Here is a 23,424-nt window from a genome sequence, read left to right as displayed (position 1 = left end):
AGTAATGTACCAAGGCATTAGTTACCAGCCCCCCCAAAAATATATAGTTGAGTTCGTTTTATATTCGGACAGATGTTGATAATTATATTGCGACTGGAGTTACGCTTTCTGCATTATGCAATTAAATAGAATTCCTCACATTTCACCAATAGATGAGGTCTTTACAGACCGAAGCATTGTCGTGAGCAGGGCGTTAATAACGTAGTTATCGCTCGGGAGATGTGCGAAACAATGAGATGACTACCCTGTCTTCAATGCATACTATTTGGGTTCGGGAACACAATCGAATTGCTAAGACATTGACATCTTCAGCGATGAAGTCAAGGGATAATCAGAGTGACAATCACATGTTGAGGCTCGACGTATCTTCATAGCTGAAATGCAGAATGTGGTCATCCAAGAATGGCTCCTTATGATCTTGGCTGATATTTTCCACCTTTAATGCTTGAGCACGATTGCGTTCCCAATTCATGATTTTCAGGACCTTACTTCTTGGACCAAAACAACCTTACGTTTTCCCCCGGACCAATTCACAACTTACGATGATTCCATTCAGGCCAACATCTTCAATGAAGTTGCCACGGCTGCTTTTTCCATAATCACAAACAAGATCCATTTGTTCAAGCCTCAAGATCTAGACGAGGCTATTGGATTTTTTGCACCTTCAAAGGCTTCTTCAATGAGCACCTCTATGATGGTCGAAGTGGTGAACGCATGGCACAACTCTTGACTGGAATCCAAATGTTCCCAGCCGAATCAATGGAACCCTTTTGTGTGGAAGATGTGCAAAAGTACTTGAAGGTCATCGAATCGGGTCAGAGACAAGATCTCATTGCCAGGAACATTCAACGAGGACCCGACCATGGGATACCTCCCTACAGTGAGTTAGTTTCGAGTTCTTTTTGGCCTTGCAAGGACTTGCTCGTGGAACAAAGCACTAAATGAGACCCCAGGAGACCTCTGGCGAAAGTTGGGAATAGTTTATACTCATCCGGCAGATATTGACCTTTTCACGGGTGGCTTGTCCGAGGCTCCGAGCCGTGGCAGCGTTTTTGGAGAGACTTCCTCCGGTGTGACGGCGAGTCAGATGCGAGATTTAATCTCTGGAACAGGTTTTCTTCACCCATGGTCCTGGTACCAATGAGAATACCTTCGATAGGTATCAGATACGGAATATGACTCGACGCTTTGGAGATTTCCTATGCGACAACATTGACGTTTTGAAAGAAATCAGAGAAAATGTATTTGAACTAGATTCTTTGATTAACTCTTGCGACCAAAAACACTTGCTGGATCTTAAGATTTTCCTCAAATGATGAAAATTAGACTTTGCCGTCCGTTCGATGTACAAATGCAATGAATATTGAATTGTTGAGGTGTATGGGTGAATGAGATTGGTGTTCCACAAAATGAATGGGGTTAGAGTTTTTTGGAACAGTTTATATATTTCTGTGACAGAAGGTACACAACATTGACAATTCAGACAAAACAATCATGGATTTCCATGTTCTCTGGAGATTGCAGGGGAAAAGTTGGCCAATTAGGATTAACATCACAGTCATTTGGGTACAAAAATGAAACTGGAACAATATCATAAAAGTTGTGGATCGAAGAAGAAAACGAAAAATCATCTGGGTTGCATCCTGTGAATTGCTAAAAAATTGAAAGCAACGTTTGATGTTTTCTTTTGATGAGAACGACCATAGAATTGAATACAGAGCCAACAACAACCAATTTGGTGATGGATGAATGGGTGGGTTTGAGGGTTTCTTTGCTTTGCAAACAATCAACCAGCTTCTTCGGAGAATTGTAATGTCACAATGGTTCAATAAATCCATCCATCTATCAATCAATCAATCAATACCCTCTGAGTAACGATCCACAAACATGATCTCTAGTAAATAGTTTTCTGGTGTATGTAATTCTTAACAATTAATAATGGCACATTTAGTAAGCGTATGCGAATATTTGTAGAAGGTTTCTATTGTAGTAGTACGATTTGGGTTGGTTGTTGGGTTGCTTGCTCATCTGTGCATGCTCACCACTTTTGGCGTGGCAAGAGACTCGTCGTTCATCCAAATGCATAGTCAAACGACTCCCACTCACTAACCCTGGATTCTTGTCTTTGGAGCCTTTGACAGGCCTCGAGGTAGCTATCTTGAACCCTGTACATGCCAGAAGTGGCTTGAACTGTCAGGGTGTCCAATATCTTGTCATTCCGGATGGCTTTGCTGGGCAACACGATCTAAGTAAGAACAAAGGAAAGGTGATAAATACGTACTCCAGAACAGGGTCTAACTTACGTACACACGGACATTACATATCCAAGGTAAAAAGGTAACACTATATCCTAATTTCAGTCTATTTTCAGCCGAAGCCGTCCAAGCGAAGAAAAAGGGAAATGTGAAACTTCCGACAACCTGATGTGGCCCTGAGAATGTTAGGGACAGAGGGAAAAGCGTCGTTTCTGGCGGGCTTTGTCAAGTTCGTGTTTCCAAGGAAAGGAACAGGGTTGGCTCCCCCCGTTCTTGGTATTCAAAGTTCAAGTTTCTTCCTTTGAATTCTGTTTGGCAAGCTAGTGATATTCTCAATGAAGACCTCTTCGAAATCCCGTTCATTACCTTGATCAGGTCTTGTGGAGCAATTCGATACAGCTTGAGGTCACGAGTCAATCGATCCATGCAGCATCGAAACTCAATCCGGGCATCCACCACACTCGTGAACGACTTGCTATGAACGCGATGTCTGGCCCACTTCAACATTGTCTCAAACCTACGAATCGATCGGATTTCAAGTTACTCCCACGCACAATCAACCGTTGTGCCATTCGTGGTTAATGGCTATTTCAATGAACTCACTTGGCCAGTTCCGAGACCTCGAGATTACGATTCATGATCATTTGGACCATAGATTCCGAGAGCTGTAGAAAATGCTCGTCTTGGAACACGGCCAAGGATCTGGTTTCAATGAAAGCAAGGATCATGTTGACCAATTCTGAGGCGGATGTATAGCGCCAATAGTAATTTTCCAGGGCACACAACATTTGACAACACTACAAAGAAAGCCATGATCCGTGAATGGTGTGATATACTGTTGGCACCCCTGGTAGGCGGGTGGTTGGTATGTTGAGGGCGAAATGATTGGCTTACCACATTGACCCTAATAAATTGTTTGGCATGGTGAAAGCAAGCTTGGAGTAATTCAGGTAAATCGTAATGTTCGGCTGAACAAATGAGACCGGGGATATTCAGACACGATAGAGGACAGGAACCCGTGTGAAGATACGTCAAAAGGATTCGGAAAGTCTCGCCGTCAAACTCAATGATGGGAAACTGAAAGAAGTCAATATTTAGTTTAGTTCGCCATGGGAGCCTTGCCATGGAGAAAAATGCATAAGCATGACAAATGGAAACGGGAATGACGGGAATGGAAGAAAATCTTTGATGGCTTCTAAGGTTACCAATCGCTTGCCTCTCCGAGCGAGCTACGTGTGAGGAAAGATAGATTGATAGAAGGAATCGAGATCCTGTCAGTTGGAGTCTCGTGCCTTTCAAAACTATTTCTCGCAAGTACCGAACGAATGATTTCCAACTTTTGACGGCATTTTAAATACGCCTTTTGAAGATTTGTGGAGCCGCCAGAGGTAAATCTCCTTGATTCTCCAGTGATCAAAAGACATACTTATGTTGTCTTTTAATCTTCAAAAGTACGTTGATACGAGATCATTTCATTTGTTGCACCTCCAAACTTGCACAAGAGGCAAAAACTGGAACAAACCTCAGTCTGGGCCAGTTTGGATCGGTCCACTTTTTGAGCATCAGCACAGACGCTCAATCGTGGCACAGATAACTGTGGTATATTGCTCGAGTCCCCTTTGTTGGACTCTCTGGGCTCTTTACTGCAATCATGGGAGCTAGCCCATTTCTTTTTGTCATCATTGGTAAGCCGTTGTTGGTCTTGTTTCTTCTTGGTGGTGTGACTGCTCCAGGCAGTCGAGAGCTGATTCCTCAGATTGGTGAAGGCTCGAGGAATACTCGGTGAGTTGGGAACGGACTTGGGCCTGAATGGAAGAGAAGAGAGGACAATTGTGTTGAGCAAGCAACTCAGTAACCTCCTCGTGTTGTTTGGGAACCCAGTGGTCGTCCGAATGACAATGGCCTTGGTTTATATTTACTCTCGTTATATCCATCACTCAATGCTGACATTGACCAAAATGATGGCTGACAAGTGCTCAGCAATTCGTATGTTCCACTCACCTTGGTCCTTCAATCTCGGGCACTTGCAAGAAATTGCTACTCTTGCCCTTCGAGGACCCTTGTGGGCCTCCAGTTCCATGGAGCGATGGAACCGCACGCGCTAGAAGCTCAGCCACGGGGACCTGAACAAAAGTCAAGTAGAAAGTCAACCCCAAGTTCCAAACAAAAATAGTGCTCTCTCAACTCAAATCCAAATCCCAATTCCACTTCTGAGCGCACACCTTTGTGCCACTGTTGAAGGAAAGTGTTTAAGAAAATGTCACTCATATTCAAAGACATGGGGACTCATTGGAATTGGGATTGATGAATTTGATTAATGTGATTCCATGGCTCACTTGCGGCGATCCGAAGCCCGTCGAGATCCCGTACAAGATCTCTTGGAACACCCTACTCCTCACGCCCAAAATGGCTCGAACTCCGTAGAGTTTGCTTTTGTTCTTGCCCTGGCCAACAAGGAATGTGATATCAAACAGATTCGGACTTGGCTCCCCTCCTCGGGGTGGCAGGAAGAAGGCTTTGGCGAAGTCCTTGGCCATTTGGTCTTGACCTTCAAACAGATCTCGCACAGAGTCCAGAAGGGGACTCGAAGGTCGCATATGGCCGATGGGCCGCCAGGATCCACGTCTATAAATCATCGGACAAACGTATGCTCTTGTTAAGAAGCCATCCATCCCAATGAAGAGCAGAAAAGCCATCGATCGGTCTCACCTGTAAGGCTTGGGGATCTGTCCCGTCTCCGCATGGTTCTGAAGATTGGCCACCAGATCCTCCAACATTTGACTCCGAGTTCGCTCCTGCATTCGCGCGAATTTCGGGGCTGAATACGAGGCCCGCTCGGCATTGACAATCTATAAAAATGTAAGAAGATCAGAACGGGGATTTGTCAGCCACGATCGGTTAATCATTCTTCATTTGTTGAAGCCCAAAAGTTCAGCCTAGTGACAGGGTTTGCTTCCATGGCTCGCTCACCTTTGTCAGCATCCATTCTCTGAACATTGGTCCTTTGTTAAAAGTAGATTGTTCCCACAAATAGGGCTTATAAGCTCCCACCTCATCCCTCGTCACCACGGACACCTGGAATGAGTTCAATTTAGACTCGAATGCAATCAGATGGACCTCAACATCCGACGTCGAAAACATTCGAACATTCGAGCATTGGATGCCAGGCTTTTCAATTACCTCATATCTGGGTGGCTTGAACTTGATCTTGGGACTACATCTGACAACAATGAAGGTGTGAAGAAAATGACTTTTGATGCAAGAGGGCGAGAATTGAGTGTTATCCGCTTCCAGAAATACCACACACACGATGTCGTTCCCAATGTGGCGTTTTCTTTGCAACTGGAATGAAACCATAGAATTTACTCAGAAACATCAAACACGAACCAAAAGGTCCTGACTGGTCAATGAGCTTGACATCACAGGGAAAATTATCATTTAGATGAGATTTCGTGGAAACGAAAAAAAATCCATCTAGCATTTCTATATTATTCTTGGAATGGGGTCACCATGGCGCTATTTTGGAACATGTTGCTTCACCTCACCGGGTTTTTCATTACGCCTTCATCCACATTCGGAGGAAGGGACAATGGTCTGATGAAATCATTGGAACATATAGTCTTCATCAATACATCAAGGAGGCTATGGATTTGCCGTTGGCTAAGATTACTCGCAATAGCAATCTGCTTGCGATTAGGCAGCCTAATTCGTTCCCTTCGCTTGGGTTGTTCGATTGCTTACGTCGAAACAGATTGGACAATGGACATGCTCACCTTTTGTGGATCATTCTGCTCGTATGGAAGGAGTGTGGAGACGTGGAACNAATTCGTTCCCTTCGCTTGGGTTGTTCGATTGCTTACGTCGAATCAGATTGGACAATGGACATGCTCACCTTTTGTGGATCATTCTGCTCGTATGGAAGGAGTGTGGAGACGTGGAACATGACTTCAATGCTTCGCCAATGGGTGAACACCGAGTGGTGACCAGTCAAATCGTGAACCGTGTCCAAACCGCCTTTGTAGCGATCAAATCCTGGGTGGAGCACCAACAAGCATTAACCATTAGGTAGATCAACGAGAACTGACCTTTGTGCCCATTTATTTATCTAATCGCACGAACCTTTGAGTCGGACCTTCTCGCCCAAAATGGTGAGGAACTCGTCGAAGTTTTCGCTATGCTCGTTATTGCCCAGGATTTCCTCTTCCGAGTATTGGTTTTCCTTCACGTAGATCACGCCTACTTTCAATTCCGACTTGATGAAAACCTGTGAAAGGTAAACAGAAAAACATGTTCAATTCCAAACCTAACGAGACTCCACTCTGCCAGGGGCTGGCTGCCTGCCTTGTAACCACTGAAGGGTGAAATTTCCTGGAACCCAAATCCTCTGACGGAAAACTTGACAAGCTCGACAGCCAGACACATTCCTCTCCACACAAGAGGGGCGCTGGTGTATTTATACCTCTTACCTTTTTATACTACTCATATTTCTCTCAGGTGGGAAAAGCCAAGTCAGATGGAGAACCAACTAACCAGCCAACCAACCGACGATCCAATATGAGGGAGGCCATACCAAGGAAAAAGGGGCAAGGAAAAGAAAACCCACGAGCCAAAAGAAGAATGGAACTAGGCTTTTAAAATTCCACTGACGTCAACCAAAGGATTGACGCACACCCTAGACTGGTGGTACATGGTACTACAGTTGTACATACACACTTCATAGACCTCAACTCCGGGGAGAGTTTGAGCTCATATTAGAAAGCCATTGGTGGCCTTGCTTTTCAAGTAGTGCGGTGCGAACTCAACTAGGAGTTATTAGGTAAAGAGTGAAACATGTGTGCGAGTGTCCCTCTTTTTCTGACATTGCTCAAGGCAAATGAGTGTCCTATTATACTTTATGCTTCCGTACCGAATAGTAATACTACACTCTGTTCCGGGTTCAAAGGACATTCAGAAAACCCGAAAAGAGCTACATCGGCATGAACTGAAAGCCAGTAGTTCGCGTCAAGAAAAACTGGCTCCTGGATCAAAATATGAATGCTTACTTTTCCTCCGTTTGGGCTATGAAATTTACAGCCCATCGCATTCTGAATATCACAATTGTAATTTACGCAGGTAAAAAAGATGATCTCGAGTTAACTAGATCTGTAGTTTGAAATTTGAGGTCACCTTGGGTTCAATTGATTAACCAATGCTGGAGAGCTTTTAGGTATGATTCACGTAAATCTGTCAGAGTGTGGCCAAGGCCATTCTTTATAAATATATCATTAGATATTTTTGTTCCATTGACTTAGTTCATTTGAATTTTTCGTCTATAATTGATCCATGACAAATTAGGGATCAGGGCTCCTCTAAGCACGAGGTATTACGAATTGTTCATCAACGTATTTCAGTAAATGATGTAGTCGCTAGTTGGAATTTTAAATCAGTAAACATTTGTATCAAAATGAATCGACCCAAAAGACGTTCTAAAAAGAGCAGCAATTCTTATGACATTTCACAAAAGCTGTCTCATCACAAGTCGCAAGAACTAACTAAAAAAAGAATGCCTAAAAGTGTAGAAAATTAAAATCTTTCTTTCGATGATGTTGAACAAAATTGAACACGGGGGCGAATGTAAAAGACATAATGTCTTCAAAAAGACTCCATGAAGTAATCAGGACATAATGACCTTCAAGGTCAGTCAGTCATCTCGAGGTATTTCTACTGCCTGATGTTTGATATTTTAAACGTTTGAACACCCGGGGTGCCAGGGTCAAGGGTTAAGCCTCTCCTGGCCAACAAATCTATTTATCACAATATTGGCGGACTTTGTCCATAGATTTGTATTGCGAACCGGAGAGAAAACTTTGTATGTCCTGAACCATTCACTTCATACAAAATAAGCACTTCTAAGGATTGCAAGATCTTGTCAAATAGATGAAATTGGCCAAATTTGGGCTCAAAATAATGCGTAGGATAATGAGGAGATGTGATCTTTCGTCGTGCTCTTGGTCCTCTAGATAAGATTTTGACAATAGAACTTTGAACCAACCCACTTCACCAATTAGTGAGCTTCAATAACTTGCCTTTAATTGAGGAGATCTAAGTTTCTTATTTTATTGCTATATTTCGGAAGTGACCCAAAGTTGCTCTGACAAAGAGCACGCCCATTTAGCGGAAAGCACGCTAGCAGTCTATATTAGTAGAATTCCGTGCATTAGTACATCTATCCAATAAGCAATGGCAATGTCAAGATTAGTTGTGGATTCAATTCCTTGGGAAAGGTCGAAGTGGGGGAGGGTAGGTATGGCGTATTTGTTTGAAAGTTTCTATAAGTCATGAAATTAATTCCAAACTTTAGTGATGGCAGCATTGCCGTACTACCTGTTCTGACATTTACATTACCGGCATTAAACGTGATTTTCTTTCGTCACTTTTTTAAAGTCTTGAGAGCAATTGATAAAAAGCTGACGGGAATCGTTTCTATGTAGATGTACATGTCTATGCTAATCTGGCGTTTGTTCCCCGATCTGTCTACGTCATTGTGATGTATGACAATTTCCTCCCTCCAAAAGAAAAGACGACGTCTCTAGCTGCTATGCTGTGTCATTTCAAAGACTTTTGAGGACCTGTCCCAGAGTTGATTAAATTTGAAACAACAAACAACATTTTCAAGCCAGTTCTATGCTGTGGGAGGCGAATAGGCCAGGCAAAGTCCCTGTACGAAAAGTTGAGAATGCGTGTGCATTCAAAGAGAGATTCCTTCAGTTTCACTCGCTCCATTTTTCTTGGAACGCCCGCTAAATGCCTGAAACCTATTTTTAAGATTTTTGGAAACATTTATGGAACACTCGAGCGTAGTAAGTGCACTCGGCGAGAAGACCGACCAAATATTGGCATTTCCCAAGACACGATGTGTGGGCGATTATTGACACTTTGCCCACAATACATAAGCACTCTTCAGTTGAGTACAATGTTGATCGGTTTAACAGAAATGGAACTCTTTTTCGGCTAGTTTCCGTCCATGGAACGCGTAACTTGAAAGTATTAGAAACTTCAATTTGAGAAGGCTTTGAGCGAGCTGGGAACTGCATTCATTCGACGAACAATTTCTGGTGACCATAAATCAATTTGGCGAGAAATTGAGCGGAAACGAAAATCAATGAACGTTTATTTACACAAAACCCCTAAGCACGCTTTTTGAAGGTCGCTTACAAGTGTATTCCTCTTTATGAGTAAAACGATCAACATACGATGGCTCAAACGAGGAGGGAGACAGCCTTTGAAGACAATAAAGTAGTTTTTGAAAATGCCTCTTGATTTATTTCATAACTTACCGAACAAAGTAATAAGCCAACCTCCTTTCAACCCTTAAACCATTTTTTCTAAAGAACCCTGATTTACCATTGATTCATGGGCTTCCATTACTTTTAAAAATTGGTCCCCCTATTTTGCCCTGCTTACAATAACAATGCAGGTGCCAGTAAAAACGTGGGTACCACAGCTTAATCAATGTGCTTTTATAATACTCATTAATTGAATATCAACATTTATGGACCGTAAATTCCGACTTTTACATTACAAGGCCGCATTTTAAAGCCATTTGCAATGCTCCAGTATATCATAGAACAGAATACATAGTAGCTAGAGCATCTTTTTTTTATATGTACCGAGTACCCTCTGAATCCCGGTCGATAGCCCTTGACTTCAAATTGGGGCTCAATCGGTGGTAGAGGCCGTAACGATGCTCTTCACTTGGTAAGTATGTAGAGTACGTTATTGAATCGTCACTTGAAGCCTCAGTATTACGATAAGGATTGATTGTTCAGATGAGACTAATCAACCCCCCCGATCTGAAGGTTTTGGTGCTTCTCTATACTTCTTATCTATCACTTCAATGTAAATGGCCCCCGAAATATTTGATTTTCAACAACATTCCTTAACGATAAAACACTCTTTCAAAACCAAGTTCAAGAGAGGTTTGAAGGTTATTTCATATCTTCAATCCCGTTGCTGAGTGAGAGTCTAGAAGGTCGGTGTTGGTTCATTGTAAATGTGGTAATGCTGACCTGGTCCAGTTTGAGTAATTCTTCCGAGGTATCAGGAAGCTGTCCCAAAGTCAATGGGGGATTGAGATTGATTTCACGCCCAAGGGAGGCCACCACCTCCTCACGATTGTAACGATCGGCAAACACACAACTGGCCGGAATCAGGCCGTGGATGGTATAACTGACCGCCCGCACCAGGACTCTGAAACAGACAAGCCGCTTTTTTGCCTCTTGCTTTTCACTACAACACCATGAACAGGGGTGACGGCTCAACCAGAGTGACTGAAGATCGGGGGGGGCACTTACCTGAATTGATCTCGTCCATTGATGTTTTCCTGCTTCAGACTGAGAATCACCGGACCGAGGTCCTCATCATTGGTGAAATAGTTCCAGTGTTCGGTTCCGTAAAAGTACTTTTCATGGGTTTCTTGTTCCACGGAGGTGAGACCAAATTGGCCGTATTTTTCCCATTGCTCCTCTACTGGGGTCTTTTTACGCTTGGGTTCCCGAATCCTGTCGAAAAATGGTACAGCTCATTAGTTTATACACATTCAACCTGTCAGAGATTTTCGCCAGTTCAACCGGGTTTGTTCATTTTCAAATGGGACTCGTTTCTCATAACGACTTGAACAAAGGCAACATATGTATATGTTCAAAAGTACTTTGCGGAATTGTGAGACCAGTGCTTCGATTAAACTTGAGTTATTGATTTTCCTTGAATTAAAGACTCAGTAATTGCTTGTACGTACAAGAAAATTTGGTTCCTTTTCCTTTCGCTGGTGAGCAAAATAAAATGGGTTTTCTTTTACGTATTTTCAAACCGGATTCTTTTAACTAAAAAGTAACGCTGTATTAAGAGATGGGAACAAATTCTCAGGAAGCCTGACGTTTTCTGAGCATTCTGTCCCCCAAAATGTCAAGTTTCGGTCCAAAGGAGCTGCTTGTGCCATTTTTGTCCCTCGTCCAAATTTGATTATGGGAAGCATGCATGGAATAAGAAGCAGCTCCTCTATTCTCGAATGATCAATTTAATCCCATACAAATCCGCCTAAAGATTAGCGGACAAGGTCCATCTATTCGCCCATAGACTGTACCGTACACATACATGTACAGTATAAACACACAGTCTGTAGTAAGTGCTATTCGTATACTGCACATAGTAGGTAGTAAATAGACAGTGAAGTGGATGTGCTTTATCCATAGTCAACTTCCTCCCTTCCCAATCCCTAATACAATAATACTCTATGAGATGGAAAAGCCTGAGAGGACTGCCATCCAGGTTTGGTGGGACTAAGGGCCCAGTTTGATGCTAGTTGTAGCACTTTGATAAGATGAAGAAACAGAGGAGTTAATAATTCATGAGAAACTGCTAAAATTAGAAAGCCATTAGCCTAGATCACAAACAAGAGCTGTGGAGCAGAGTGAACTGAGAGTAGAAGCCACTAAGTCGATGCTTCAGTTAAGATAGGCAAATATTTAGAGGGAAAGATAATGTGGAACGGTTCTGAATCAGACCGGCTTTGGGGTGGAGTTGGTGGTTGATAAGAATGAGCTGATGAGCAATACTAACCTGGGCAGATTGGAAGAATCCTTTTCATCACATTCGGTGATCACAGAACCATCCCGGAGCGAGCCATCCGGAGAGTCAGTGATGCCTTCATCAATCTCATGGAGATCACGGTCTTCATTGGTCCACGCACTGCCTTGGTTAGAAATGGCCCGAGAACATTCTATCCAATAACCGGGCGTCGGAATCAGGTTGTGAGGGTAGCCATCGCAAAATTCATCTGAGAGCAATTAGCTGACAATTAGTTGACAGGTACACAGGTTAAAATAAAAGGTATTGTTCACTTTTGGTTTCGAGGTCTCACGATCTCTCAAGTTGGATTCGCTAATGCCGGGCGTGTTTGTTAAGAATTCATACCTCAAGGTGAAATTTCAATATATAAGGTACTGGACATTAATTTGAGCAGAGTATTTTCGCAAGCAAAACAAGGTGAACAATTCGTAACAAAAAAGATTTGAAAAATAGTGTCAAATAGGAATTAGGGGATAACGACCAAATGCTTATTGTACTTTAAAGAAGACAATAGTTTCCGTTTTCAACGTTTCAACGTTTTTTTACGAAGTACATAAAACATGAATTCGAATAAATTAAAGCCAGCTCCACTCATCAATGTACCGAAATGTTTTTCCAGGGGACCCCAATCAGAGCAGGCCAGGGGAAATAGGGACCGCAATCAATATTTACAAATAAAAGGTTATTTCTTATGCATTTATGTTACAAAAAGCCTTACAAAAAGCACTGAACATCTTTCTTGGCATTAACCATATCCCCAAACGACGGTGGTAAGACTTTTCTTAGTCAAGGCCCTGAATTGACGCACCTATTTAAGTGAAACGTTGTGACCTTCAACGTCGTGCCGAAGGCTTCATATGTGGAAAAAATCTGTAATCCTTCTTCTCAAGAATAGAGCCATGAACACAACACATATTTGCATGGAAATAGGTGTAATCAATAACAATAGAAAAATATCTTTCACATCCGATCTAAGACAGAATCAAGGTTTTTGCTGCCATTTCAAATTGTAAGACCCAATATGCCTCATGGCCCCATGACTCTTTTAAACCTTTTGAAACTTCCAGAATCCACAAGATACAAGCTGATTAGATAACAAAGTATCTGGGCAATCCTACGGGATATTTTTGATCCACTAAACCATTTCAACAAACTCAAATCAATCATATCCAATCCCATGTCCAAAATGTCGCCTTGTTATTATACATAACTTCACATTACCTGAACAAGCTTGCGGTGGCAATGGGAAAATAAGCGTAGTGGAGCTTTTCCGTCGGGCTACAGCGCATCCCAAGCTCTGAGGTTTGAATCCGCGCAATTGTTGCATGAAATCCGAACTCTCCATTAAAGCCATATCGGCAAAGTGAAGGTCGCATAGGATCTGGTTTTTGAACCGCCGAGCTCGCTTCTGATTGGGGCCGGAGAGGTTCATGCCGCAACTGTTGCACTTCAAGCACTCCTCATGGTAATGATTGTTCTCGTAGAGGCTTGGCGTCTCTGAAAATAGTAAGACAAACGAACCCATTAAAGCGCCCACAACACCCCGAATGTCTTTGGAAGAAAAATAGAACAGGCTATTCTACATTATATGAACTCGGGCAATGCGGGAACAAAGAAGTGGTGGTGGTGATGATGATATGGAGAGAGCATGTATGTCTATTTGAGGTGTATCAATACCAAGGACTAACTCATTTTCTCATCCAGATGTTGATCTTTCGAAAGATCAAGCAGGATGTGCAATTCTTTATTCTTGTCTGTACGCTCTTTGAATGAATTAAAGTTCAGACGATCAAGGAGCTTTCAGTGACAAAATCCGTTTCAATTTCGGGTAATCGAGTCTTGAACTCAAAGGAATATGAGAAGAACGCCCTTCTTTTATTCAGATCGTATTGTCCCTCCAAAATGGACCAGAATTTGATCACAGCTTCAGGAAAAAAAAGGGAAGGATATTAGTCTATTCTTGGAAAAGAGGAAAAGGTTATTCATCTTAACTAATGCCGTGAAATGATATGAATTATGATGAATCTTAAAACGATATACGATGGGATTTACATGCTCTTTTCGATAGAGATTATGAATTAAGTAAGCATAAAAAATAATTTCTAAGGAAGCATAGCAATAAATGTATCCGAAGTACACAACATTGAAATAATGGAACGGGAAACCTTGTTTCGTGATTTGGTTCTTTCAATCAGCCCAACTTCTATATCCGAATAAATGGCGAAACTTTATAAGCGTTTAGCATAAAACCATTTAAAGAAACAGATAACTTCAATATTCCTAAGTTCCCCTTAAAACGTGACCCTTGGCTCTATTCCTTTCAGGTTTATTATTACGCTCTACTTTTGATATCTTGGCAACTCGAGAATAATTCTTGTCATGTTCCCATTGGAGAGGGTCCTTCCAAGAACACTTGAATTTATATACAAGGGCGGTACTTTATTCGAATTTATTTTTCAGTTCTCAAGTAGTGGTCACTAAGCACATAAGATTGTAGGCTGAAGTTTGTTCCCTGCTGGACATTGTTTTCCCGACGAGTGAGATTTCATTGAAATAGTCTACTTGTTTTTTCGTGCTCAAATTACAGTAACATTATTGGAACATTCAAAAAAGCCATAAGGTTGTCCTTATTACTACTTAGGAGAGACAAACATTGCCTTAGCTCGTTAGCTATTTGTTATGAACATTGCTTAGTGATTGTATGTATTTTCAATGATTTTGTGTGTTCAGACAAGTTCAAGGAAATGACCCTACATAAGAGGACTTTGGAAAGTGTAAGCATAATTTAGACTGATACCCTCTTGTACATAACACTTCAGTTGCAATTTGGTTATAGTCCGTGATATGACCAGCACTTCATTGATAGAAAGCTTCAAGATCTGAAATCAATTACTTCGAGCCTTCCCGTCCATAACTAAAGGTGTCCCTGGCTTTTTTGATGATTTACGAGCCCTCTCTGCGATCCATTTGGGGAAAGCCCCACCTAAGCAAATATGCGATGGAGAACATGGATGGTTTTGTTTAACCTAGCTTAAGCTAAGAGTTTGGGTCGTCATCCGGGAAAGCAATTCAAGCAAAAGGTGGACGGACGAGTGATTGTGACAATCCCGGAATATATCTGGATTTGATCAAATTAAGTTCAAATGCGTCAGAGCTCAACTTCAAAAAGCCTTTGGAAGATTGAACCTCCGATGCTGAGCATTTCGAGGAGGGAGGCTGCCATTTGAAAAGTGAGTATATCGGAGTCTCAACATCAAAGTGACCTGTTGTGCAGTTTGTTTCGAACGTGTCTCTGTTCCCAAAGTTAGTGTTCCATGTCTTGTCTCTGCCTGTCTTTCCGCCCTTGTCGCTCTCACCCATGATGGTGTCCAATGGAGATCTACTTCCATTACGACTGGAGCTGCTTCTTCTGGAACTCGAGTCCAAACTTAGATTGGAGGCCGACAATAGGGCGAGTTGCTCACTTAAGTTCATCGTCTAGGTTCGAGTCCCTGGGTTCGTTGGGAAAACAGCCTGGGTCTGTGGTTGTTGTCCTTGTTTACGACCCGACTGAGCCTCGTCAATGTCGTGGTCGTGTCGTCATCCAATCTTCTCCGGAGGTGTTCCAATCTCATTGTCGTCCCGCATCCGAGACGAAGTCACAATGTGGTTTATCGGAACTCCCGACTTCCCAAAGTTGTTGTCGAGGACCGAGCCGTTGAAGTGTTTGTGAGGAGAGTCCATGGCCTTTGACGGCGATTTTGGGCAACCAAGAAGTATGTGAAGTTCATCAAGTTTCTGGGATACATGGCCAAACTTTGCTTTCCTCCCCCCACTAACTTCTGGTTTCCCTCTTTGTCTTCATCATCAACATGGGGAGGAGGAGGAGGAGGAGGAGGAGGAGCAACTATTACCGGTGCATTCTCTCATTGACTTAATTCTCAATGGGTGGTTTCCGACCTCTGGACTTTACCCTGGGAATGGGAGATCCCCGCTCCATTAGATGGGTCTCAGTTCGAGTCAACGAATGTGGTGTTGGAGTTGGTGTTACCGATGGTGTTGGCTCTAAGACAATCTTGACTTGTTGCCCTGAAGGTGTTTGTCTTGGTGATTTGAGCACTCCAAACATAGCTTGAAGCTCATCGCTCAATGAATTGGAACAACAACAGCCGGGGAACAAAAGAGTCGTCGCCTCTTGGAGGGAAATTGCTGCCAATTGGAATAGCAGTAGCTCTTCAAGATATCACAACACTTCTTGTTCCAAGGGGACTTGATGCTAGTGCCAAAACTAGCCTTGCTGTTTTCTATTTAAATAGACACAAACACACATACACACCGAGGAGAGGCCTTTCCCAAAATGGACTGAAGAATGAACAGCCAGGGGACGGCAAGATGATCCCCCTCTTCCCCCCCCCTCCTGGTCCTCCTGGTCCTCTCTTCCTCCTCTTCTTCTTGTTCCTCGACGTCGACGTCCTCCTAAATTCCCCTTCTGCTATGAACAAATGAGAACGAGGAGGGGACGCGTTTCTCTGGTTCGGTGTGTCCCTCTCCTCACTCTTTCTGCGGTCCTCAACAACATTTTGGGTGCCCGGTGAGCGGGTGCCTCACTCACTTGTTGTTCTGGCTCTTCTTCGTCGGCCTTTCAAGGCTTCTGCTGTTGCTGCTGCTACTACTACAACTTCTAGTACTACTAGCAATACTGCTATTTTTTTCAAGGGTGGAACTCATGCAATTGTAGAGTTGCCAAATCGAGCGGGACCCATTATTGTCCAACAGGTGTGCGGTTTTATCAATTAGACCCAGTCGACACTTGTAGTCAACCACTTCCTAAGAGACGTCTCCAAAATTAAGTAAAGTCCTGCTTTTAGGTGTTCTTTAGAGCCTAGTTCATTGGTTTATCAAATGACCGTTGAAGACAGGCAATCTTCTATTGAATTTGATCAATAGCTATTGGTAAATGTGTTTTCGAAGAGTTGGAATGTTTGGTCAACTGTAGACGAGTAAATCAATCTGAATTAACCATCAGATTTTAGCTTTAAGGCCTTATCTGGTTCAGAATACTAAATACCGGCCAAGATATCTATTAAATGACCAAAGATGCCCTTAGCGCCAATTTTGGTCACATTTGGCATCTTCACCGCCAAGTTGACAACACTAGATGGGACCAAAAAACAGAGATTTGGTTTCTAGAGAAGCTAGGCCGTTCAAGGTTGTCAAATGGCCAAATGGGGATTTTCAACTACTAAGAGAGATCGTAGACTTATTTCAAATACACAACCAGAGAACCATAAGTATAGCTTAAAAATAAAATTAGGTGAAAATTTCACAACACAATGTTCGTTATATACATCCAACATTTTTTGGGGGGGGTGCAATCCAAATCAAAGCATCTTCAAAACCCCGTTTTTTTCAATCTGGTTGATTCAAACTGCCTTTTCCTTCTTCTTCAAGATGAAGTGACAACTGCAGTCCATGTGTTCCACGAGTCCCTGTTTTTCCCGCTCTAGAGGCACATCTCTATGAGGCCAAGCGCTCTCTCTCACACACATTCCATTTCCCAGTTGGTCCAGTAAAAAGCCTTATGAGGGAAAGAAGCACAAGAGAGAGAGCAACAAGTTCATTCAAGACCAAGAAGGGCGGTGGTATGACTGGTCGTGGGTTGGATGGTTTTGGCCAACGAATGCAGGCTCCAAAATGACAACCAAGGGAACGAACGGTGGACGACTACACTTTGAGGAAGACAGTATATAGTGCGAGCTGAAGGACGGACCATCGCTCTCTTCCTCTATGTACAACGCAGGCTACGGACACAATGGTTGTGGCGGCAGCCTCGGTTGATCTCCTATCTCTATTACCTTCATGAAACGCACCACTAGTCCATGATAGAATAGAGGCACTTATAATAGTTCAAGGCTCCACAGCTAATACTATTAATGTGTAAGCCACAAGTCGAGCAAGCGTGTTATGAATTATGCATTGTTGATGAACGAGAGGCGAATTGAGGTCACGTACATTTGAAATTCAAGTACAAATGAAGTCTCGTAATAGAGTCGCATGAACTTGATAGCTTCCTGTACAATTAACTTGAAGATCATGAGCAGTTTGGACACTGTTTTGCCAATCTATCCCTCTGTCAACATATCTATGGTTCTCCTTGTGCCCGCAACTTCCTCTTGGATCCTCTTGGTTCCAAGCGGTGGAAAAAGGCAAAATCACGACCAAGGTTTTCATTCATGATCTTGAGACGATGAGCCTAAATTCCCGTCAATCCCAATCTGCAACCTCACTCAAATGACCTCCGAAGATGTTCCATGGAACCCAAACAACACCTACCAGTTGATTTCTTGAGCTCTTTGCCTTTCAGGTCTTCTTTTCAAAGTCAGTGATGACAAATCAGGACCATAAATTCCATTTGGAAGAGATGGCGAGGAACAAGCACGAGCGAACGAAGAACGAATGAAAACGGAGAGCAGGAGGGGGAAAACTAAAAAAGTGAGCTTCCATATGGTACGTTCTGATTAAAAGAACAAGACTTGGAGCATTCACTTGCACGCTGGTTGAGAAGAGTCGAAAATTGAGCACCCACCATTGCCATAACGACTAAAGAACGGCAAAAGAGGGGAGGGGGGACACAGGAAAGACAGCAGGTTTGCCAGCCTTATTAAAAAAGACGAACCAAAATCAACCTTCAACACTCTGCTGTTCATTGTTCCAAGAAAGAACGGTGCCTGAGTGTGTTAATGCTGATTTAAAATGATTGGATGATCTTTCTAACCATAGCCAATGCAGCAGACATGTATATCGAGATTTTTTTCCTAATACCGTGTGGACCAAGAAGAACTCGGTGGAACATGGCATTTACATTCATTTTACGACCAATTTGTCAAGGAAAAGACTTGCTAAATGTTGTGTCAAAAATGTAAATTTGAAAGTGAGAGTTAATTGAGGTTTGAATGGCTTCAAAATCAAGAATTCAGTTTTCGAAAACAAGAAAAGAAATAAAATGTGAACGCTTTCCATCTCGAATACTGGGGATTCCATCCTTAATAGCGGTAAGGAAGTCCGCAAAATAAATCGCACACGTTTTCCTTCGAAGATTTGTCATGCCAAAAGGTCAATGCAAACTATCTTCTCCCTATTTGAATGAATGATGATGTACATGTAAAATAAGCATACACTTTTTATGATGTTTGACAAATACGTAAATCCACTTCAGTCTTTTCATTAACTGCTAGAGTTCTATTCCAAGCTTTTAGCTTCATTTGCTTTAGAAAATGGCACAGTTGAATGTCTGAAAGTAAACTAATGATTGAGCAGGCAATAAAATCCTGCTAAAAACAACAAGCATGTACTTTTGAAAACGAAAAATAAGCTCCAACCAAAGGTTACATCTCTTGAATTAGCTTCTCCATCTAGAAAAAGTAATACAATACCATCAACAGAATCTCGTGCTATATAAACCATTCCAGAACACTCATTGCTTGGAATAGCAAATCAATGAAAATTAGTGTTTCCCTTGGCCTTGAAATTCGCTTTCCATCTCCAGAGCGACTCAGTATCACATCAATCCAGATCAGACCACACGTCGTTTGCTAACCTTTCCCTCTATCTAGCTTTGGCACGTGTAGGACCTTGAGGTTGGTTTACTCATTGCAAACAACTCATAGCTTGTACTTTGTAACACTACTATAACACGTGGCCGTGGACCGTTCTTAACCGTACATTGTCACTTTTTTCCAACAACTACCACCCACATCTCTGTGGACATGGAATATTGACTTTCTCCCTCTTTGGTGAGGTCCAATAATATTAAAAGCTCCACCTCATTTCGTTGATGACGATGCCAAAGCCTTTCTTTGGAAAGTCGGTGGCCTCCCAATGAATGACGTAGGGTTTTGGAAGGGCTTAAGGTAGACTTAAAGAGTTATGCTAAATGATAGTCCGACTCGTGTGTACTCCATATGAGTATGTGGTGGTAGTAATAATAATAATATGTGCATGCATTGTCGGGACACGATCACCCGTTCATTAGATTTCAGTCTAAGGTGGAACTCACAAAGAGATTAGAATTGCATGCAACGACGCTACATTATGTTTGGTTGGTTGGTTGTCTAAATGAATGAATGAATGTTTGTTTTTGTTTGAGTGAGTCTACCATGTCTGTTGTCTGAGTGAATATTTGAGTGATAGCTAGCGTCAAAAGAGGATGATCTCGAGGTTCGAGGTTTCCTGGACATTTGTCAGACGTTATTTACTTAGATAGGCTATATACAAGGTCAATGGGCAGGAATGGATCATCATAATCGAAGAGATGGGAAATGGGGTCAATTGTCCAAGACGAGGAATCATCCCGACCAACGAAGAGCAATTGAACGAAAGAATGGTTAAATCATCTCACAGATGGTTATTCAAAAAAAAACCTTCCAAACTGACCCTTCAAAGACCGAAATGACGTTGAAGAAATATTTGGATTCCAATGCCGTGAAATAATTATTTGCCTGTTTTCGTGTCTTACATGTATTTAGAAAAACATAAACTTGAACTTCAAGATGCTGCGTAGCCAATTGGCCTGAACGAAGAGGGGATGAAGAGCACATAACTTCTAAGAACATTCAACTTGTTTGTTCATTGGGTTACTGGGTGCACTAAATTTGCATGAGGGACCTCCTAAAAATAGCCATGGCCATAGACAAATCAATCGTAACATATCAGGTAGGTATTATGCCAGTCTTGCATTTACTTTGTGTAGATATACCCAATCTGATTATATGTCTGGAAGAGGCTGATTCCCAATGGTTGGACAAGTGCAGTCTGACTAGAATGAAATGTACTTTTTTTTGCTCGGCACAAAGACTGTTGGCTATAACTGGACTATAATTGGCTATACCACCAAATTCTCATCTTATTTGAACCAAACCATGTTCAGATATTGAGTTAGTAAAGCCACCCATGGCTAAAAGTACATTTGCTTTGGTAACTTAAGGACGGGTCCTTTCAAAATCATTAATGCCATAATTGCGTTCAACGTTGGTTGGGCCCTTCAATCAATTGAATAGGAGAGGGAGGTCAACTGCACATGTGAAGGCCCAAGCAGCGGTCCTGAGTGGCCAAAGCAACCCATGGACTTACCCTCATCCTGATCGCCCTCCTGGTCCCGACCAGACTCTCCACCTTCGGAGAACTGGCCTTGGAGCAGGCCAGGACCCGAGCACATGGATCCGGCCCGAGAATTCCGGGCAGGAGAGACACTCCGGCCTTCGTCTGTGGAACAAGAGGAGAGATGGGGTGGATGGAAAAAACGTAATTCCGCGAGCAGGGATAAAAATTGGGGATCACATTATTCGTTGGTTCCATTGTCATTGGAACTTGATCATGACGCACATACAAGAACAAGCATTTCCGAGTTGGTTAGAAGGCACAACAACGCTTGTCTCCTGTTAGAGTAATACAGTACGTTGCAAGTCGTAACTAGGTCGTAAACGGGGGAATTCGGTATTGACTGGATGGAGAGCTTGAATGCATTTGTGACAAAGACTGAGTAGAGCAATGCACTACAAGCCAATGCCATCTCAATGTCTTTGGATCGGTCCCAATTCCCTGTTTTTCTTTACCGGAACGGGGGCTGCTGTTTCATTTCATTCTTCACAAGTGCATGGTCTGATGAAATATTCCATGGCCAAAATGAAGCTTGTGGTGAATGAAGATAACATAGCGGGGAAATGTGCTATAACAAGCAATTCGTTTCAAGACACAAACATCAGGACGAGATAAGGGCAAAGTGTTTGGGGGATGGTCCACAAGTGATCCAAATGAGGTCCCATGTCAACAACGTCAGTCGTCTCTTTGTTGAGAAAGGATTTAGAGGCCAATCAATGTCCTACCTGTCTGAGCCACCGAATCCGAATAAGCCTTCTCCGATTCAATCGTCATGGTTTCCAGTTGTCCATCCGTGATCTGAGTGCAAGAGTCTCTTCTGCCTCGGGTTCTGCCAATGTTATCCATCTGAAAATGGATTCAAAGCTTTACAGAACTCATTCAAATTCAACACCCGAGTTTTGTTTGAGGACCCCTGACTACTATTTCAAAGTCTGAAAAGGTCAAATTTGGCGTCAAGGTTGCTTTAAAGTATTCCAAGAGCCAATTGATGATCCTCATTTATAGTGTGCCAAACTGTCCTGGCAAACAAATAGGGGAACTTTGAATGAATAACGCATAGACAAAACACTCAGATGAAACCTTCAAATTCAAAATTCAGGAGAATGAGTGCTAAGAATTGTGGCCAATGATTTTGATCTTGATGTAATAAGCTTTAGCGACATATGTTATGATTACAATTAATGACATTACTCCTTAAAGGTTGGATTATATTATAAATTAATATATATATTAAATATTGCCTTAACCTACAAAATAAATGGCCTAACGATAGTTAGAAGAAAATTAACCTTTTAATTATTGTCCACATCAACTCACCCTGAATGAACGAAAGCCCAGACGTCGACATTTTACTATATCATGTACTAAATGATCTTGGAATAATATAGAGAAAAGCATCTAATCAATCAGAAAAAAATCTTATGCAATAAGGAAAACATTGAAAGATGTGGCCAAGCGAATTAGGATCAATTTGTTCCTACGGTAAAAAATACCACTTACAGGCCACTTGAACAGGTTTCCGTAAAAAAACCAGCATTTGGAAAAATTCCGTGTTTTTCCAGGAATTCAATGAAAAAAATTGAAACCATCGAAGAACTTTTATCTGGGACCGTTTGCTTTAGAAAACTTAAAATCTCTATTAGATTTTTTTTGGAGAATAGCAGTCGCGAGAAATTAAATTTCTCGAATGACTATTTCTAACGTTATGGTAATGCTATGCAACCTAACAAAGCTTTCAACTCAATTTCTACCCCAGTAATATTGTTAACAGATTTACCAATCTTACTTGAGAGGATTGCCTGCGAAAGTTTCTGCATCTCATTATGTCCTCTGTGGTAGATTCCCGGCGAAATCCTCGAGCAATGAGAATTTCTTCTGTTGTCGACTGTCTTCGAATGGTAAACCGATTGGGGTTGCCCGGATGTCGAGCATCGGGATCTGAAAGAGAAAAAAAATGTCCTTGAATAAATGAATACCACTCGGAGTTATGTTCGGCTCCCCACTCAACCCGTTATGAGTATGGTGAGCAAGAAACGAAGTGGGAAAAGTTTCAAGATTGGCTCCCAAGATGGATGGCTAATCCCTCATCACATTTTGGGAAACGTAACTTTGGAAAGTTGGGGTGAACTGCTCTCCGACAATGATCCCTCATTTACCTTTGGGTGAGTGATCTCGAGAGCTTTGAGCACTGGAACTGTCCCCGGACGGATAAGGCTTGGTTTTTAAACGAGACTTCCCACCACAGTCCTCGCTCAGGCCAGACGATCTTGAAAAAGAGGAGTTTTTCTCAATTAGCTTATGTGAACATTATGCGATGACAAGGGATGTTCATAACGGCTTTAAAACTCCCTAAATGATATCGCCCATCTAAAAGAAATTCCTCAGATGAAGAGCAACAGAATTGTCAAACCAACAGGGATGATTATTT

The 23,424-nt window shown here is 42.2% G+C and overlaps 1 protein-coding gene across 1 annotated transcript in view; it reads right to left on the bottom strand.

Annotated features, from left to right (window-relative positions):
• Nucleotides 1-1,425: 1,425 nt before the first annotated feature.
• Nucleotides 1,426-23,424, bottom strand: part of LOC131891032 (uncharacterized) — a 33,977-nt gene continuing 11,978 nt past the window's right edge. Inside the window, exons 12-31 of the mRNA XM_059240510.1 lie at nt 23,153-23,262; nt 22,783-22,934; nt 21,722-21,842; nt 20,970-21,101; nt 13,083-13,358; nt 11,853-12,069; nt 10,589-10,795; nt 10,304-10,484; nt 6,375-6,519; nt 6,148-6,287; nt 5,436-5,597; nt 5,226-5,330; nt 4,965-5,104; nt 4,592-4,880; nt 4,257-4,378; nt 3,778-4,060; nt 3,150-3,332; nt 2,859-3,052; nt 2,622-2,772; nt 1,426-2,245 (exon numbers count right to left, since the gene is read on the bottom strand). Coding sequence (XP_059096493.1) covers nt 2,072-2,245; nt 2,622-2,772; nt 2,859-3,052; nt 3,150-3,332; nt 3,778-4,060; nt 4,257-4,378; nt 4,592-4,880; nt 4,965-5,104; nt 5,226-5,330; nt 5,436-5,597; nt 6,148-6,287; nt 6,375-6,519; nt 10,304-10,484; nt 10,589-10,795; nt 11,853-12,069; nt 13,083-13,358; nt 20,970-21,101; nt 21,722-21,842; nt 22,783-22,934; nt 23,153-23,262 — 3,484 coding nt within the window. The 3' untranslated portion in view covers nt 1,426-2,071. The remainder of the gene's footprint in view (nt 2,246-2,621; nt 2,773-2,858; nt 3,053-3,149; nt 3,333-3,777; nt 4,061-4,256; nt 4,379-4,591; nt 4,881-4,964; nt 5,105-5,225; nt 5,331-5,435; nt 5,598-6,147; nt 6,288-6,374; nt 6,520-10,303; nt 10,485-10,588; nt 10,796-11,852; nt 12,070-13,082; nt 13,359-20,969; nt 21,102-21,721; nt 21,843-22,782; nt 22,935-23,152; nt 23,263-23,424) is intronic.

This window comes from Tigriopus californicus, chromosome 11 (assembly GCF_007210705.1).
Source record: "Tigriopus californicus strain San Diego chromosome 11, Tcal_SD_v2.1, whole genome shotgun sequence".
Lineage (NCBI taxonomy): Eukaryota > Metazoa > Arthropoda > Copepoda > Harpacticoida > Harpacticidae > Tigriopus > Tigriopus californicus.
Note: the sequence above shows the minus strand (reverse complement) of the source record. Positions and strands in the feature narration are given on the sequence as shown.